General features: G+C 36.0%; 1 protein-coding gene across 11 annotated transcripts in view; it reads right to left on the bottom strand.

Moving 5' to 3' along the window:
- Nucleotides 1–15,562, bottom strand: part of LOC101889943 (tight junction protein ZO-1) — a 342,065-nt gene that overhangs the window by 17,458 nt on the left and 309,045 nt on the right. For 8 of the 11 annotated variants that reach the window (XM_059129000.1, XM_059128999.1, XM_059129002.1 and 5 more), the window contains 3 exons: nt 10,631–12,247; nt 9,971–10,562; nt 955–1,188 (listed from right to left, as the gene is read on the bottom strand). In XM_059129000.1, coding sequence (XP_058984983.1) covers nt 955–1,188; nt 9,971–10,562; nt 10,631–12,247 — 2,443 coding nt within the window. Of the gene's footprint in view, nt 1–954; nt 1,189–1,638; nt 6,424–9,970; nt 10,563–10,630; nt 12,248–15,562 lie in introns of those variants that run through there. The other 3 variants (XM_059129003.1, XM_059129001.1, XM_059129008.1) reach the window with 2 other exon arrangements.

Genomic DNA, 15,562 nt, shown 5'->3' on the forward strand with positions numbered 1-15,562 from the left:
TGATCTCTTTAACTTTTGACTTGTATAACTTCCCGCAGTTATGTTGCTCATAAAAGAACTCATTGTCTCAAACATTCCTCCTAAAAGTATGCTTTATTTGTATGACCTACGATTCTTTTTTGAGGTTATGTTGAGGTTATGTTACATTACTCATTAAATAACCCATAATTTCATAATTTTCATTAGAGACCACCTAAAAGTATACTTTATTTTTATGATTTTATTTTTTGAGGTTATGTTGATTTTTTAAATATTAATATTAAAAATATTAAAATATTTTTTTGTTTTGAACACCTCCTACAGTTTTGGCACCTACAAAAATTACCCATAATCTCATCTCTTTCATTGAAGACTCCTAAAATTATGCTTTGTTTTATGACCCAAAATTCAATTGTTTTAGGTTACGTTTAAAATGTTTTTTTTTTGTTTTTAACATCTCATATTGTAATGTTACCTATAAAAATTATCCATAATCTCATTTCTTACATTGAATACATCCTAAAAGTATGCTTTGTTTTTATGACTCAACGTTCTATTTCGTTTGAAATTCTTTAAAAATTTTTCGATAAATTTTAAATAATTTTTTTTTTGTTTCTTTTACTTTCTATGGTTATATTGTTCATCACTCCCTTCTATTGAAGACTTCCTGAAAGTATGCTTTGTTTTTTTTTGACTTAAAATTCTATTTTTTGAGGTTACGTTTAAAATTCCTTAAAAAGTTGATCATTTTGAAAAACTTTTTTGGGTTTTAGTGCTTTCTGCTTATCATTCCCCATCTATTGAAGATATAAAAGTATGCTTTGTTTCTATGACCCAAACATCAATTTTTGAGGTTATGTTGAAGATCCAACTAAATTTAGATGTTTATTATATTTTTTGTAGCACCGTGTGATTTTGTTATTTTTGTTTTAATTTTGTTTTGTTGTTGTTGTTTTGGGGGGAATTTCCGCTTACCGTATATGGAGGTGGTAATCCTTCACCAATTATGTCTCTATCCCTATCCAAGTTATCCTGATTTGTGGCAATCGATGGATCCGAATTGGATTTTACCAACTGTGGCAAATTGCCCAAAGATAATGATGTCGACGGGCCGGGACTTAATTCCAAATCAGATTCAGGACTTGATGCATACGACAAACGATTTGAGGTCATTGGGAATAGGAAGTCATCGGATAAGGACTCAACAGGCTTTTGGGGTTTTAAGTTTTCGGAAACGCGTAAAAACATGTGCCGATTTTTTGATTTTGTTGGATTGTGTCAGATATCGAATCAAAGGAGTTGGTGGGTGGAAGGAATAATGGGATTGGGAACCAAAGGTATGGTGTTTGTTGTCAAATTTTGAATTATTACGTGTTTGGTGGATGGGAAAAGCATTAGTTTTTTTTTTTTCAAATTTTAAATAGGATTTCAAAACAATTTAATAAAAAAAGATTAAATTTCAAAAAAATAGCAACAAACGTAACGTAACAAAATGAAGTTAAATGATGTTTACACGGTTGGTAACGGCAACAAAAAGTAATGGTGGAATAAAAAAATACGTTTGATTGCCAAGCATTTAAACGGATAAACAAAAAAACGTAACGTAGCGTAAACATAATGTAACGTAAACAGAACGTTTTAGATAAAGGACGGACACAATTTTTGTTTTTTTGCGGACAAAGACACAAGTTTTTGAGTTTTTGATTAGAAGTTTGGATGGAGGTTAGTTGAGTCGCCAAAAAACAGGGATAATGATATAAGCAAACGTAGGGATAACAAACGGGGGGAAATGACCATATATATGATGTGGGGAGAGTAGTATTGATTTCGATTTGATTGGTTGGTTGGTTGGTTGGTTGGTGATTACGATATTTGTGATTTGTGGTGATGATGATGTATCGATTGATTGTTGTTTTGTTTTTTTTTTTTTTTTTTGGTGTATTCGAGATATATAAATAAAAGAAAAAAAAAGATGAAACAAAAAAACAATTAAGTTAGCAACATTATTTAAAAACAAATTTCAATTTCAATATTTTTTTATGCTCAACAAGAATTTTTCTTGTATTACAGCTTAAAAACAAATTAGTTACAAATCTAAGGGATAATAATTATAACAGAAAAAGTAAACTAAAAATGTGATGATTTAGGGGGGAAAGGATAAAAGGGGTATTTTTTTGGGGGTTGGTGGGCGTTTTGGAATTAGGTGCTAGTATAACAAATAACTACTTGTACATTTAGGATAACAAAATGCAGCATGCAACATATAAGAAGTTAGTGTATTTTATTTATTTTTTTTTTTCGATTTTAGTGATATATACAAATACAATAAATATATAAATAAAAAAACATGGGTTTTAAATAAAGTTTTCTAAGAGACATTATTTCAGTTTTTTTTTTTTTTTTTTTTTTTTTTTTTGGCGTAGAAAAACACTTCATGCTTTCTTTTGCGTTTGGATATTGTTGAAATGTGGCGGGGAGGTTTTTTAATAGAAATCATGGATTTTTTAAACTGAATAGTGAGATATAAAAAATATTTTTTTTACTAAGAATTTTATTTTCTAAAAAGAATTTTAATCAAAAATTTAACCCCTTGAAGAGGAGGCACAAAAATGAGTGGACCGATTAACCCCATATTAACATCAAATCTTAGATTGAGATAAATAATTAAAAATACCAACTTCGAAAAGAATTGGTTACTTGTTTCGCAAATTATGGGTGACAAAATTTTTGAAAATTGTGACCCTTTGTGGGGGAGGTACCAGAAGGGCTTGACCGATATCCTTCATCTTCACACCAGATCTTGTGTTGATATAAATATTGGGATTTGTCGAGTTTGAAAGAATCGAGTACTATTTTAGCATTTTATGATCGGTTGGTTATTCAAATTTTTAACCCTTTGTGGGGGAGATACCAGAAGTGGTGGACCGATATATCGCATTTACACAGCAGATCATGCGTTAGTAGAAATATTAGGATGTGTAAAATTTAAAGAAGATCGGATGCTTACTTCGCATTTTATGAGCGGTTTGGTCATTCAAAATTTTGACCCGTTGTGGGGGAGGTACCAGAAGGGGTGTTCCAATCTTTCCCATTTTCATTCGAGATCTAGGGTTGGTATAAATATTAGGATGTACCAAATTTTATAAGAATCGGTTGCTTTTTATGCATTTTATGAGCGGTTTGGGTATTCAAAACATTAACCCGTTGTGGGGGAGGTACCATAAGGAGTTGTCCGATCTGTACCATCTTCACACCAGGCTTTGTGTTTATGGAAATACTGGGATGTGTGAAATGTGAAGAGAGTCGGTTGCTTATTTTGCATTTTAAGAGCGGTTTGGGCATTCAAAACATTAACCCGTTGTGGGGGAGGTACCATAAGGAGTTGTCCGATCTGTTCCATCTTCACACCAGACTTTGTGTTTACAGAAATATTAGGATGTGCCAAGTTTGAAAAGAATCAGATGCTAATTTGGATTTTTTTGGGGGTTAAAAATATTCGAAAATTTGACCGGTTGTGGGGGAGGTACCAGAATGAGTGGACCGATATATTTCATCTTCATATCAGATCTTGTGTAGGTAGAAATATTGAGATGTAATAAGTTTGAAAATAATCGGATGCTTATTCCGCATTTTATAAGTGGTTTGGTTTTTCAAAATTTTGACCCGTTGTGGGGGAGGTACCAGAAGGGGTGGGCCGATATATCCCATCTTCACAGTAGATCTTGTGTTGATAGAAATATCCAGATGTGTCAAGTTTGAAAAGAATCGGATGATAATTCGACATTTTATGAGAGTTATAAATATTCAAAATTTTGACCCGTTGTGGTAGAGGTACCAGAAGGCGTCATTCGATATTTTCCATATTCTCACCAGGTGTTGTGCTGATGGAAATATTAGAAAGTGTCAAGTTTGAAAAGAATCGGATGCTTATTTCTTGTTTTATGAGCTTCATGATTATTCAAAATTTTGACCCGTTGTGGGCGAGGTATTAGAAGAAGTGGACCGATATATCCCATTTTCGTAACAGATCTTGGTTTCGTAGAAATATTGGGATGTGTGGAATGAGCGAAGAATCGGATGCACATTTCGCAGTTTTTTTAGAGTTATAAATATTCAAAATTTTGACCCTTTGTGTGGAAGGTACCAGAAGGAGTGGTCCTATCTTTTCCATACTCATACAAGATCTAGAGCTGGTATAAATATTAGGATGTGCCAAATTCAAAAAGAATCGGATCCTTATTTTCCTTGCTATGAGGATTTTGGATATTCACAATTTTTTACCCTTTGTGGGGGAGGTACTAGAAGGAGTGAAGTGGTGTATCCCATTTTCATACAAGATCTTGAGTTGGAAAAAATATTGGAATATGCGAAATATGAAGATAATCCGACTCTTCATTCACAATTTATAAGTGTTGTGATTTTTTAAAACCCTAACCCGTTGTGGGGGAGGCGCCGGAAGGAGGGGGCCGATACCGTCCATTTTCTCACCTGACCTAGCATTGATAAAAATATAAGGATTTGCAAAGTTGGAGAAAAATCGGATTATCCTTTCTCTATCTGGTAAAAAAATAAAAATAACAGTAAAATATTTTTTTTTTTTTTTTTGAAAATTTCGATCTTTTGTGGGGGGAGGTACCTAAAGAAGTGGACCGATATTGTCCATCTCCGAACTTGATCAAAGTTTGACAATAATATTACGATGTACCAAATTTAGATCAAATCGAATACTCCCTTCGAGAGTTATCGGTGAGCACCAGCCAGACAGACAAACAGACGAACACCCCTAGATCGACTCTCTCATATTATTCTAAATTTCAAAATTTTTACTGAATAATAAAATTTTGACTTAATAATAAAATGTTGAAAAGAATGTGCTTATAGTTATTTAAACTTCTCGAAACCCAGTTCATTTTCCATGATTTCCAATAACTTCCAAGCCGCTCACAACTTCAACATTCGTTGACACAAATCCTGCCAACATTTCTTCATTTTTTAGGCTATTATGATTCGGAACATTGGTTTATTTCTCTCTCATGCAACATATTTTTCATTCGGATAATTGGGATGAAGGCTATTGTTGTTATTATTACTGTTATTGTTGTTGCTGTTGCTTTTGTTGCTATTAAAAATGTTCGAATTACTGGCATGTAAAGAATGATGACTGCTGCGTTTCGTGGCATGTAATGACGAAGTCGATGACGACGTTAATGGTGGTATGGAATTCGAGCTTAAAACGCTACGAGCTGCAGGTATGGGATTTGAATGGTTCGCATTGGCATTATAGGGTATATAACCTAAACTATGATGCTGCTGCTGTTGCTGCTGCTGTTCGTCATCAACTAAAGTATTGGCACTACTGCTATTACCGTTCGCGTTATTGTTAAATAAGTCATTCGAGGAATGCGAATTACTATAGAACAATGAATTACTTAGTATTAGATCATCTAAATTTTTACGTGTCGCCTTGAGGACATTATCCAAACTGCCATTGAGCGAGGCAAGATTTTGTTCATTACCATTGGCTGTGCTGCCATCGTTGCCTGTGGCCTCTGTGGGATTTAGTAAATTCAAATCGGAATCAAAAACAGCCGATTTTTGCATTAATTCATGATAGTAATAGGGGGTGGTACGAGGCTCCAGATTCTGTGTACGATTGGTGTAACGCAAAGCCGGTTGACCTCCGCCGCCGCCATTATTACTATTACTACCATATGAATTCAAACCATAACCCCCTCCTGCGCCCATGGCAGAACGATTTTGATTAGTCGAATTTGTGGAAAGATTCGACAGGGTCGAGGAAGCCAATGTGGTACTTGTGGTTAGATTTGAATTCGAGACATTATAGGATTTTGAGGTACTACGTGAATGACTGCGATATGGACGTTGAGGCATCAGAATATTTGTTTGAGAACCACGATATTGTGATTCCCCAACATCGGTTAGCAGACCTTCATCGCTGCCATTGAGATTATCTTTAAGGCCGTAATTGCTGTTCGGCAAGCCATTTGGCATTGAGGAGGATGGTTTGATAATTTGCGGTATCATTTCATATGATGTAATACGTTGTTGTTGTTGGTGGTGGTGGTGATGTTTGGGTAATTCATTGTTCATAGTTTGCACGGCCTCGGGCGGTCTTGGTGGTATCAAGTCATTACAACCATCATCATCAACATCGTCAACGTCTTCGTCGTCATGATAGTCCGAATGCGATGGCTGTCGTTGGTTATAGTCTTGACGTGCTGTCGTGGCTAGCGTAAATGAGTTATGTCTTTTTACTGTGGCTCTATCGCCGCGGGCGGGACTAGCAGCAGAATTATTAGCAACACTTAGGCCAGATGCATTACTATAACGTGGTACTGATGACGACATGGGTCGACAACAGGGTAATTTACATGGTTGTGCTATATAGGGAGGGAATATCATTTCGATTTGAGGATCGGGTATCTGTTTCGTTTTTTTGTGGGAGGGAGGAATTGTTTTTTTCCGATTTCCGTTGTTGCCATTTGGAAATAAGGTAGTGTTGTCGGGGGGAAATTAAAAACAATGTTAAATAAAGAAAGATGTTTTGTTAGAAATTATATATTTACTATTTGAAGTGTTTGTGATTTTAAACTGTAACCTAAAGAAATTGTAGAACAACATCGAAAGCCTAAAGGTATGCTTTGAAAATTCGAAGTAAAAATTGTAGCTATTGCACTTAAGTTTTCTTCTCCACCATGGCATTTTAAATAAAAAGTTTTCAACCAAAAAATTAACCTCAAGAGTTCTGTTTCTATAAAGAAGTAGGGTAGGAATGGGGTATTTGACCGAAATAAAATCATTCTCTGGACCTGAGAAATATTTTGGAATTATTGAAAAAATCATTCTAAGCAACTGCCCCTTTTTTCCTATAAAAAAGGCTTATGCTGGGGATCTGATAAATATTTTTTCTTTAGAGAAAGGCGCCTTTAGGACTTGTTAAATAGTTTTCCGATGAAACCACCATTCCCAATTCTGGGGATTTTTTTTAATGTAGCGTCAGGTTTTTTATTATAGAAATATGTCTTCTGGGCCTGAGAAATTTTGAATTATTAAAAATACCTACTTAGCAACTGAATAATTATAGAAAAAATCATCTTCAGATCTATAAAAACCCTCAGAAATATTTTTGAATTCAAAAAAATTATCTTCAGCAACTGAGCTATTTTGTCTATTTAAAATCCTTTTTTTTTTTTTGGAAAAATATCATCAGGACTTGTAAAATATTTTTCGAACGAAAAAAAAAAAATAAACTCAGCCCCTGGTGAATATATCAGGACTCTACAATTTTTTTATAAGAAAAAATGTTTATGAACTAATCATCTTTAGGAACTCGGGGTCTCAGACCCAGCACTATACAAAAATTGGGTAGCATCGATGGTCCATCCAGAATACTGAAGTGGCTAAAGACGACACCTTAATTTCTTCGTGGATTACACATCATTTCTATCTGACTTGTTATTTTCCTATCATTCTCGTTCTCTTTTCTCTTGAATTTTAGGATGAACACGAGTGAAATGGTTGTTATAACGTAAGAGGTTATTTAAAATGAGGGCAGAGTTCACTGGTCATATCTCATCGCCCGTAAAATGTAGGATAACTCATAACAGGGCAAACCATTCCGAAGATATTCAAAATTGAGGAGACCAAAAGAGGAGCTGCAAAGGGCTCGATGTCAAATAATTATATTCCTCAGAAACATTTTTCAGTTTCAAAATCTTTCGAAGGTCTTCTCATAGAAGACTGGAAGGTTTTCTCTTAGAAGACTGGAAGGTTTTCTTTTAGAAGACTGGAAGGTTTTCTCTTAGAAGACCCGAAATCCTTCTCTTAGACCAGAAATTCTTCTCTTAGAAAACCAAACCAGATTATCGGCTCATTTCATAAGAGACTGGAATGATAGACACGGCTTAAGAAGACCTTATTAATTACTTTTCTGTGATATAATCATCTCTGGGGAACAAAAGGCCTTCTCTTAGTAGTCCAGAAATTCTTCTCTTGTAAAACCTGATTATCGTCCCTGGGAAGTCCAGATTCATAGGTTGTCTCATAGGAGACCATCACGTCATATCATAAAAAGTCTTCTTACGGAAGGTCTTCTCATAGAAAGTATTTTCATATAAGACTGGAAGGATAGACACGGCTTAAGAAGACCTATTAATTACTTTTCTGGGAACTAGATATGTCTCTGTGGTCTTTTGCATGAGACGGGCTGAAAACTTCAGGATAGATGACATTATCGTTCCTAAAATATCTTGCAGAGCAGACCCATTTCGGAAACTCTTATTCTCCTTGAAAATAGATTGGATCAGATATGAAGGAGCGGACAAGAAGAGCTGGTGTCATCAGCGAAAGATCGATATCAAGGCAATTTTGATAGTCTTTGAAATGTGGAACTCAAGGAGCTCAATTTCATTTCAATATCAACTGGTAAACTATAGATCGGCGGAAGAATAGAAAACTACAAATAAATCAGTTATGTAAACAACTACGCTATCAGTCCACCACTGCCATTAAACCCTAACATAATTTTAAGTGGAAATCTGACATGGTCATCATGTCACAGATCGATTTGACATGGCTAATGAGGCACTCCTTCCTTAACCCTTTGCTACTTTAGGGTTTTTACGTTAGGAATATTGCCTCAGGAAAACCCTGCCTGTTAAATGAATGTCTCGATTAAAAACCGTACGGGTCTCGAAATTTCCCATGTCTTTCCTAAGAGCCTATTCGCTAAGTTCGCCTTGAAACTTCTTTGGCTTCTCTTTACAACTTACTTGCTAACAGTCTCTCATATAAAGGTTATTGTCATTTTGGAACGGGTTTTAATTAATAAACCGAACTTTTATGAAGATTGAAAATTAAATTTATGCTTTGTTTTTTCCGGTATTTTCGGGTTTGTATTTGGGGTTTTACAACCAAACAAATATAGGGCGGTTTACTGATTCAAACTCCTTACAGCCAGGCTGCCTTTAAGTAGCTCAAGTTCCTCTCAATTTAATAACAAATAATAGTAGATTATTGATCAGTGAAAGAATAGAGACTGCAATTGGAAAGCCATGGTTTATGTACACAATCACGCTATTTATTCAGCACTTAAATCCTTCTCCATTAAATCCAAAAAAATATAAAGTTTAAATCTAACAACTATGATGGGTATGTTCCTCTAAAACCCTGATTATCAGCATTCTGGAACAAATTGAAAGGTAGAAGAATTGAGACTGCAAGCAAGTTAGCCATGTCTCATATAGACAACTACGCTATCCATTGGACACACAAGCCCTTCTCCATAAAAAGAAAAAAATCGTTTTAAGTGGTCATATGTTTTGGGCAACTGGGAAATGATGTTAACTGCCATCAGAGTAAAAAACGTAGCCTATTTTAGGGAGTTTCGAATTTCTAACTTATACAGACTCTTAGCTTGGTTTTCAAACGTAAGCGATTTAAAAAAGTCTAACCTAACAACCATGGTGGAGTTTTTTCTCTTTACGTCTAATTCACCAACTATTTTGAGTTTAGAACAAATAAATTAAAAAAATCTATCTAATGTTCTAAGTCTCTCCTCCTAATATTTACTCTAATTCATTGTTTCAAAAACTGAATAGAAAAATAAATAAGTATTTCATTATTAATATTTATATTGTTTAATATATACAACATCAATATTACTATGTTTATAACATGCCAATATTATATATATATATATATATAAAAAAAAACTAAAAAATCCATTTAAAACATTAGAAAAAAAGAAAACCCTTCACCAATTGAGTTAACAAAAAAGGCACTACACAAAATTAAAAGAGACTACCATTAAAAAAGAAACTAAAAAATATTTTTAATAATTTTTGTTTTTCAAAATAAATAAAAAAAAAAAAATAAATAAATCACGACAACGACGACATTCATTGACGACATCTATTAGACTATTTAGAATAAAGAAAAAATAATAACAACAAAATAACAAACAACTCACCTTAGTTTCTGACATCCAAACGGCACCGCTCTGTTGCAGATCGATGGCATCACGTAATTTACGATACCAACTCTCCTCATCGTTCAACACAATGTGTGTACTAAAGATATGAGACCATACACGTTCCAGTTTCTGGCACTGTTCCAACAGCTTCTTGGAACTTTTGTGTGCCGACTTGGGCATGCCTTGACGTAGTTGTTTGATAACATGTTTACTATCGGTCTTTTGGAATATGACAATCGGATAGAATTGAGCATAATTCAGGCGATCCACAGCATTGGGGGTTATGTCGAGTAGGGCATGTTTGCCCCGATCCATGACGTCACGAATATTTGAGAGACGTACAATGCGACATTTGGAATTGGTCGTTTTGTCATCATCCTGCAGCGGTGTACAGAATTTGTCGGGATAATCCTTGGCTAACTTTTCACGAGCCAAATCGGCAATGGGACCAAATATAACAACGGGTCTCACAAAGCCGGGATGGCGTAGCACCACCCTCTCATAGGCTGGGAATTTCGAAATGCTATCGGAGAACACAACATCGTCCCAGTTTTCTCGAGACAAGCTCTTGGAACGGCGATGGGTGGATCTGTAAAAAAAAAAACAAAAAAATATTGAAATATTGAAAAAGATACAAAAATAAAGAGATATACTCACCTCCTTCGCCGGAAGAAATTGCCCCTTGACTCGCTGGCATTCATCTCCTTTTTGGTAGCATTAAATTGTGCCGTTGCCAGCTCCTCGGCCCGCGATTTGTTCGGTATAACACCCCGCTGCATTTCCTGATGGCCACGACCAATTTTCAACACTTGCCACGAACCCACCACACCATTATGCAGCGTATCAATGACACGGAAGACATCACCAGCTTTAAAAGCCATCTCACCTTTAGAAGGATTATCGCAATGGAAATGTGTTTTAATGTGGAACGAATCGCCACGTTGATTGTTTACCACTTCGTCGTATTCCTCCTTGCAGTACTGGACAATGAGATCGATACGATCTTGCAGGGAGAGTAGGAAGAGTACAGCCTCTTCGCGGGTTACACCCAACATATCCATATCGTTGACTTTGAGGATTTTATCACCCGGCGTTAGACCCTGTAGAGAGGCTGGTGAGCCCGGCTGGACGGCAGTGACAAAAATGCCAGCCTCATTGCCACCGGTAAGGCGTATTCCAACACTACCCTCTTTTTGGAATGATATAAAACGAGGCTCAGAGGACTGGCGTGATCTTGTCAGGGGATCATCTTCATAGAGTTGGCGTCTGGAGCTGTAGAAATCCTCACCGCCATTAACGGCTGGTCCACCTCCACCAGCTCTTGGTGGTGGTGGCCTGGGTGGTTCATCAATGCGCGAACGTCCTCCCTGGCCATTTGTTGGTGTCACAGGCCTATCCAGTTGTTGCAGTGACACACCCTCCATAATGGGTCCCCTTGATCTTCCACGTGGCGTCAAATTACTTTTCTCATCCATCAGCCCATTCATGGGTCCATTATTGGGCGTCCTGGTAGGCGGTTGGACATATAGATTCTGTGAGGAATATGTGGCACCACCATTCAAATAGGGATCATCTAAATTATTGCTACAATTTGATAGCTGAGGTTGATGGGTACCATAAATGTTCGCCTGGGTTGCACTGGAATTATTCAGCTGATTGACCACCGTGATCGGCGGCTGATTGGTTATATCACGCAAGGCCACCAAATTTAAACGTTCCTTACAGCCATCAATGATCTTTTTGGCCTCCTTCAGACTCATCGTGTCGGCACAGTTCGTGTTGTGTATGCGTGTAATAATATCACCCTCCTGCAGGGAATAGCCATTGGCAGCCAATTGATCACGAGCTTTTGATGAGATTTCCTTGACAAAGAGCCGACATCCGAGTACAATGCCAAAATCTTCTTTTTTCGAATTTTTCGTTAGAGTCACTTTGATGGGTTGACCCATTCCTGGACCAGTGGCCTGGACCAATGATGAATTCAGGGAATTTGGCTGACTCATGGCTGTGGGATTGGGTGGCACCACCATCGAATTGATGCCATTCGTCTGTGGCATAGAATTTAAGCCATTCATATTGTGTTGTTGTTGCTGGTGCTGCATTTGTTGTTGTTGCTGTTGTTGTTGTTGATTTGCTATGACTGTATTGAGTGGAACTCGTCGTTTCACCACCAATGTTACGGTATTACCACTGTCACGTAAAACTTGTACAGCTGTGGCGTATTCGACGTTTTCAAGTGACACACCATTGACGGAAATAATGCGATCATTGACTCTGCAAAGAAGAAGAGAGAGAGAGGAGAGAAAAAACATTAATTAGTGTTTCTATTGACTTTTTCGCAGAAAAAAGGGAAGTATTGTAAAGGGTTACTGGAGAAAAATAAGATTTCGATGAGCGGAATGAAGGTTTGACATAAAAATTAAAATTGAAAAAAGTAACGAATTTGAGCTATAGTAGGGAAATGTTTTCAATATCCTAATCACATTAAAGCACTTTTTTCGAGAATTTGTTTATACCTTACGCCAAACTGTGGAACAGGGTATTACTATATAACCGGACCTGGAAAAATTCGCTGGAATTTGTACAAAGAATGAAACTCACTCGAATTTGAGTGGGAGCACACCTGAGACCTGAAAATCAATTTTTCGATGTCGCTCGAATAGGAGAGTGAGCATGTTTTTACCATTTTTGATTGGGAGCATCGGATCCTACTCTTGCCACTTATTTACACTCTTAGAGCCAACTCTTGCTATATTTTGACGGTTTCTGCTGTTATTCTAATTTTTCAAACAGGAGTGGCTCGGGAGTGCTCCCACGCTCAAAATAAAAGAGCTAAGAGAAGACTCCGTAAAAACTCCCACTCCTCGTGCAATCCTGCTCGCGTATTCTGCCTAGAAGGAAGTGCCATAAATGTTGTTAAAATCGGTTCAGATATGACTTAGCCCCCTTATATAAGTTTCATCCGATTTGGTGTTTAAGTCCCACACATTTGCAATATGCACTCCACAACAATAATATTTGGTAGCCGATATTCTATACAGCTCAGAGATACCTTGGCCAAAATCGGTTCAGTTTTAGATATAGATCCCATATATATCTTTATCTGATTTCACGTTTATTGTGCACCAAATGGTTAAAATCAAATGGAGTGGATTTCGACACATCCAACCGAATTTAGCCTAGAAGGAAGTACTTCAAATCTGTTGAAGATCGGTTCATATGTCTTTAGCTCCCAAAATATATGTTTCATCCGATTTGGAGTTTGAGACCCTCAAATTCGTACTATGCACTCCACAAAAATAACATATGATAGCCAATACCTGATACAGCTCAGAAAAACCTTTGCCAAATTTTATCAAATTCGGTTCAGATTTGTATAGAGATCCCAAACATATCTTTAGCTGATTTTACGTTTATTGTGCACAAAATGGTCAATATAGGTCCGAATTGAAGGGATTTTGTCACTTACGACCGAGATAATAATTTGGTAAAAATCGGTTAAGATATAGTCGTATGTCCCATATATATGTTTCATCCGATTTGATGTTTAAGTCCTCCACATTCGTAATATGGACTCCACAACAATGAAATTTGGTAGCAGATATCTCATACAGCTCAGAAATACTTAAGCCAAATTTTATCGAGATCGATTCAGATTTGGATATACATCCAGTATATGCCTTCATCCGATTACGAGTTTATCGTTCACCAAATGGTCAATATAGGTCCGAATTGGACCGAGTTCAGCATAGAAGCAAGCAAATCGATGACTAGAGGTACAAAGGCCTCCGTCAAATTTGGTGGAAACTTATTATAAGTTGGATATAACTCCCATGTATTATAGTTTCCTCCGATTTCAATTTATAACTGCTCTGAAGCCATAATACACATCCAAAAAGGGTTCATAGTATGAAGTAATTCATACCAACTACTTCATGGCTCCACTAAATATGCATGGGGCTACAGGGTATTATATTGTCAAACTCGCCCGACTTTTAACCTTTTTTTACTGGTTTAGTTTGTTTTTAGCCTACAGATGAAATTATTTTTTTTTTTATTTACGAAAAATTTTTTAAAACATTTTCTGTCAGAGATCCAATTTTTTGAAAATATGTTTTCTAAAGTCGATCTAACAATTAATTTTTTTCACATATCTACCCAAGTCTAAATTTTTTTGTATTTATTATTTATTTTTTTTTTCTCCTCAACCCTCTTTGCCTTCCCTATCTTGATGCACGGCCCATTTGTTTAAATTGAAAATTCCAGATTTGTTTAAGGTAGTAATAAAAAAACTTGGCTTGTTTATGTTCTTTTCCGCTTTCTTAACATTCATTTCAGGCCTCCTGACTTTTTCTATTTAATTAATTTAACAAACTTCTTATCTACGGTTTTGTTTACTCTCAAGATGTTTACACTGGCATTGCCTTTTGGTTTAACGTTAATGAAAAGACAATATCAGAGAATGTAAACAAACAATACGAGATGAAGAAATTGAAGAGAAAACAACAACAGAAAAATAGTCGAGATTTATTTAGTGCCAATGAGACAAGAAACAGATTAAGATAAGGTTTTTTTTTGTTAAAAATATTGAGCGGAAATGGAGTAACGAAGGGAGGAGTGATGTTTATCCTGGTGACTTTTTTTAGAGAAGGGGGAGGAATTTTGTGTAATTGGTGTAATTTGTCACCTTGGGTTCATTGACACGAGAGAGAGAGAGAGAGAGAGAGAGAGAGTTTTGCAAAATATCTAATGGAAAGGGAGGGTTTTGAATATTAAACTCAAAAGGAAATCATGAATTTTTTAATATTTATATTTCAGGTTTTTTAAACTTGATGTTTGGAGTTTGTTATTCTTTTTTGGCAGATAAATTTAAAGGTCCACTTTTTTAGTATGGTCTCATATAACTGTAATATCTGATATTCAGAACTTTTAAAATTCTAACAGCATATTTCAAGGGTTTTTTAAAGCATTTTGTTTCTTCCAAATGGAAGATTATTACCTCAGCCATATGGCAAGTTATAACCTCAGTCATATGGCTAGAGAGGATATATATCTTTTGATACGGCCAAAACATGCTTCATCGAAATAACGGTTTTAGACCCTAGGTCTCTTTGGACCAAATCCGTTTCAGGACATTTGGAGTCGATCTAGCGATGTCCGTCCGTCCGTCTGGCTGGTGCGTACGGTAACTCTCGAAGGAAGTATCCGATTTGATCCAAACTTGGTACATCGTAAACTTATATCGAGTTCGGAGACGGGCAATATCGGTCCACTCCTTCTGGTACCACCCCGCAAAAATTCGAAATTTTCAAAAAAATATTTTACTGCACAGAAAGAGAAAGGATAACCCGATGTTGCTCCAACTTTGTAAATCATAATATTTGCATCAGAGATAGGTCAGAGGCGAAAATTTACAGTATCGGTCCACTCCTTCTGGTACCTCCACAAAAAAAGGGTCAAAATTGGTAATATTACATTGCAATGTTATTTTTGGCCTAGAAAGGCTTCTGTGTTACGAAATATTGAATAAATAAAATAAATAAATAAAAATGTTGAATTATTATAACTCTTATGAAATGTGATGTTAGT

This window comes from Musca domestica, unplaced genomic scaffold, assembly GCF_030504385.1.
Source record: "Musca domestica strain aabys unplaced genomic scaffold, Musca_domestica.polishedcontigs.V.1.1 59, whole genome shotgun sequence".
In the NCBI taxonomy this organism is placed as follows: domain Eukaryota; kingdom Metazoa; phylum Arthropoda; class Insecta; order Diptera; family Muscidae; genus Musca; species Musca domestica.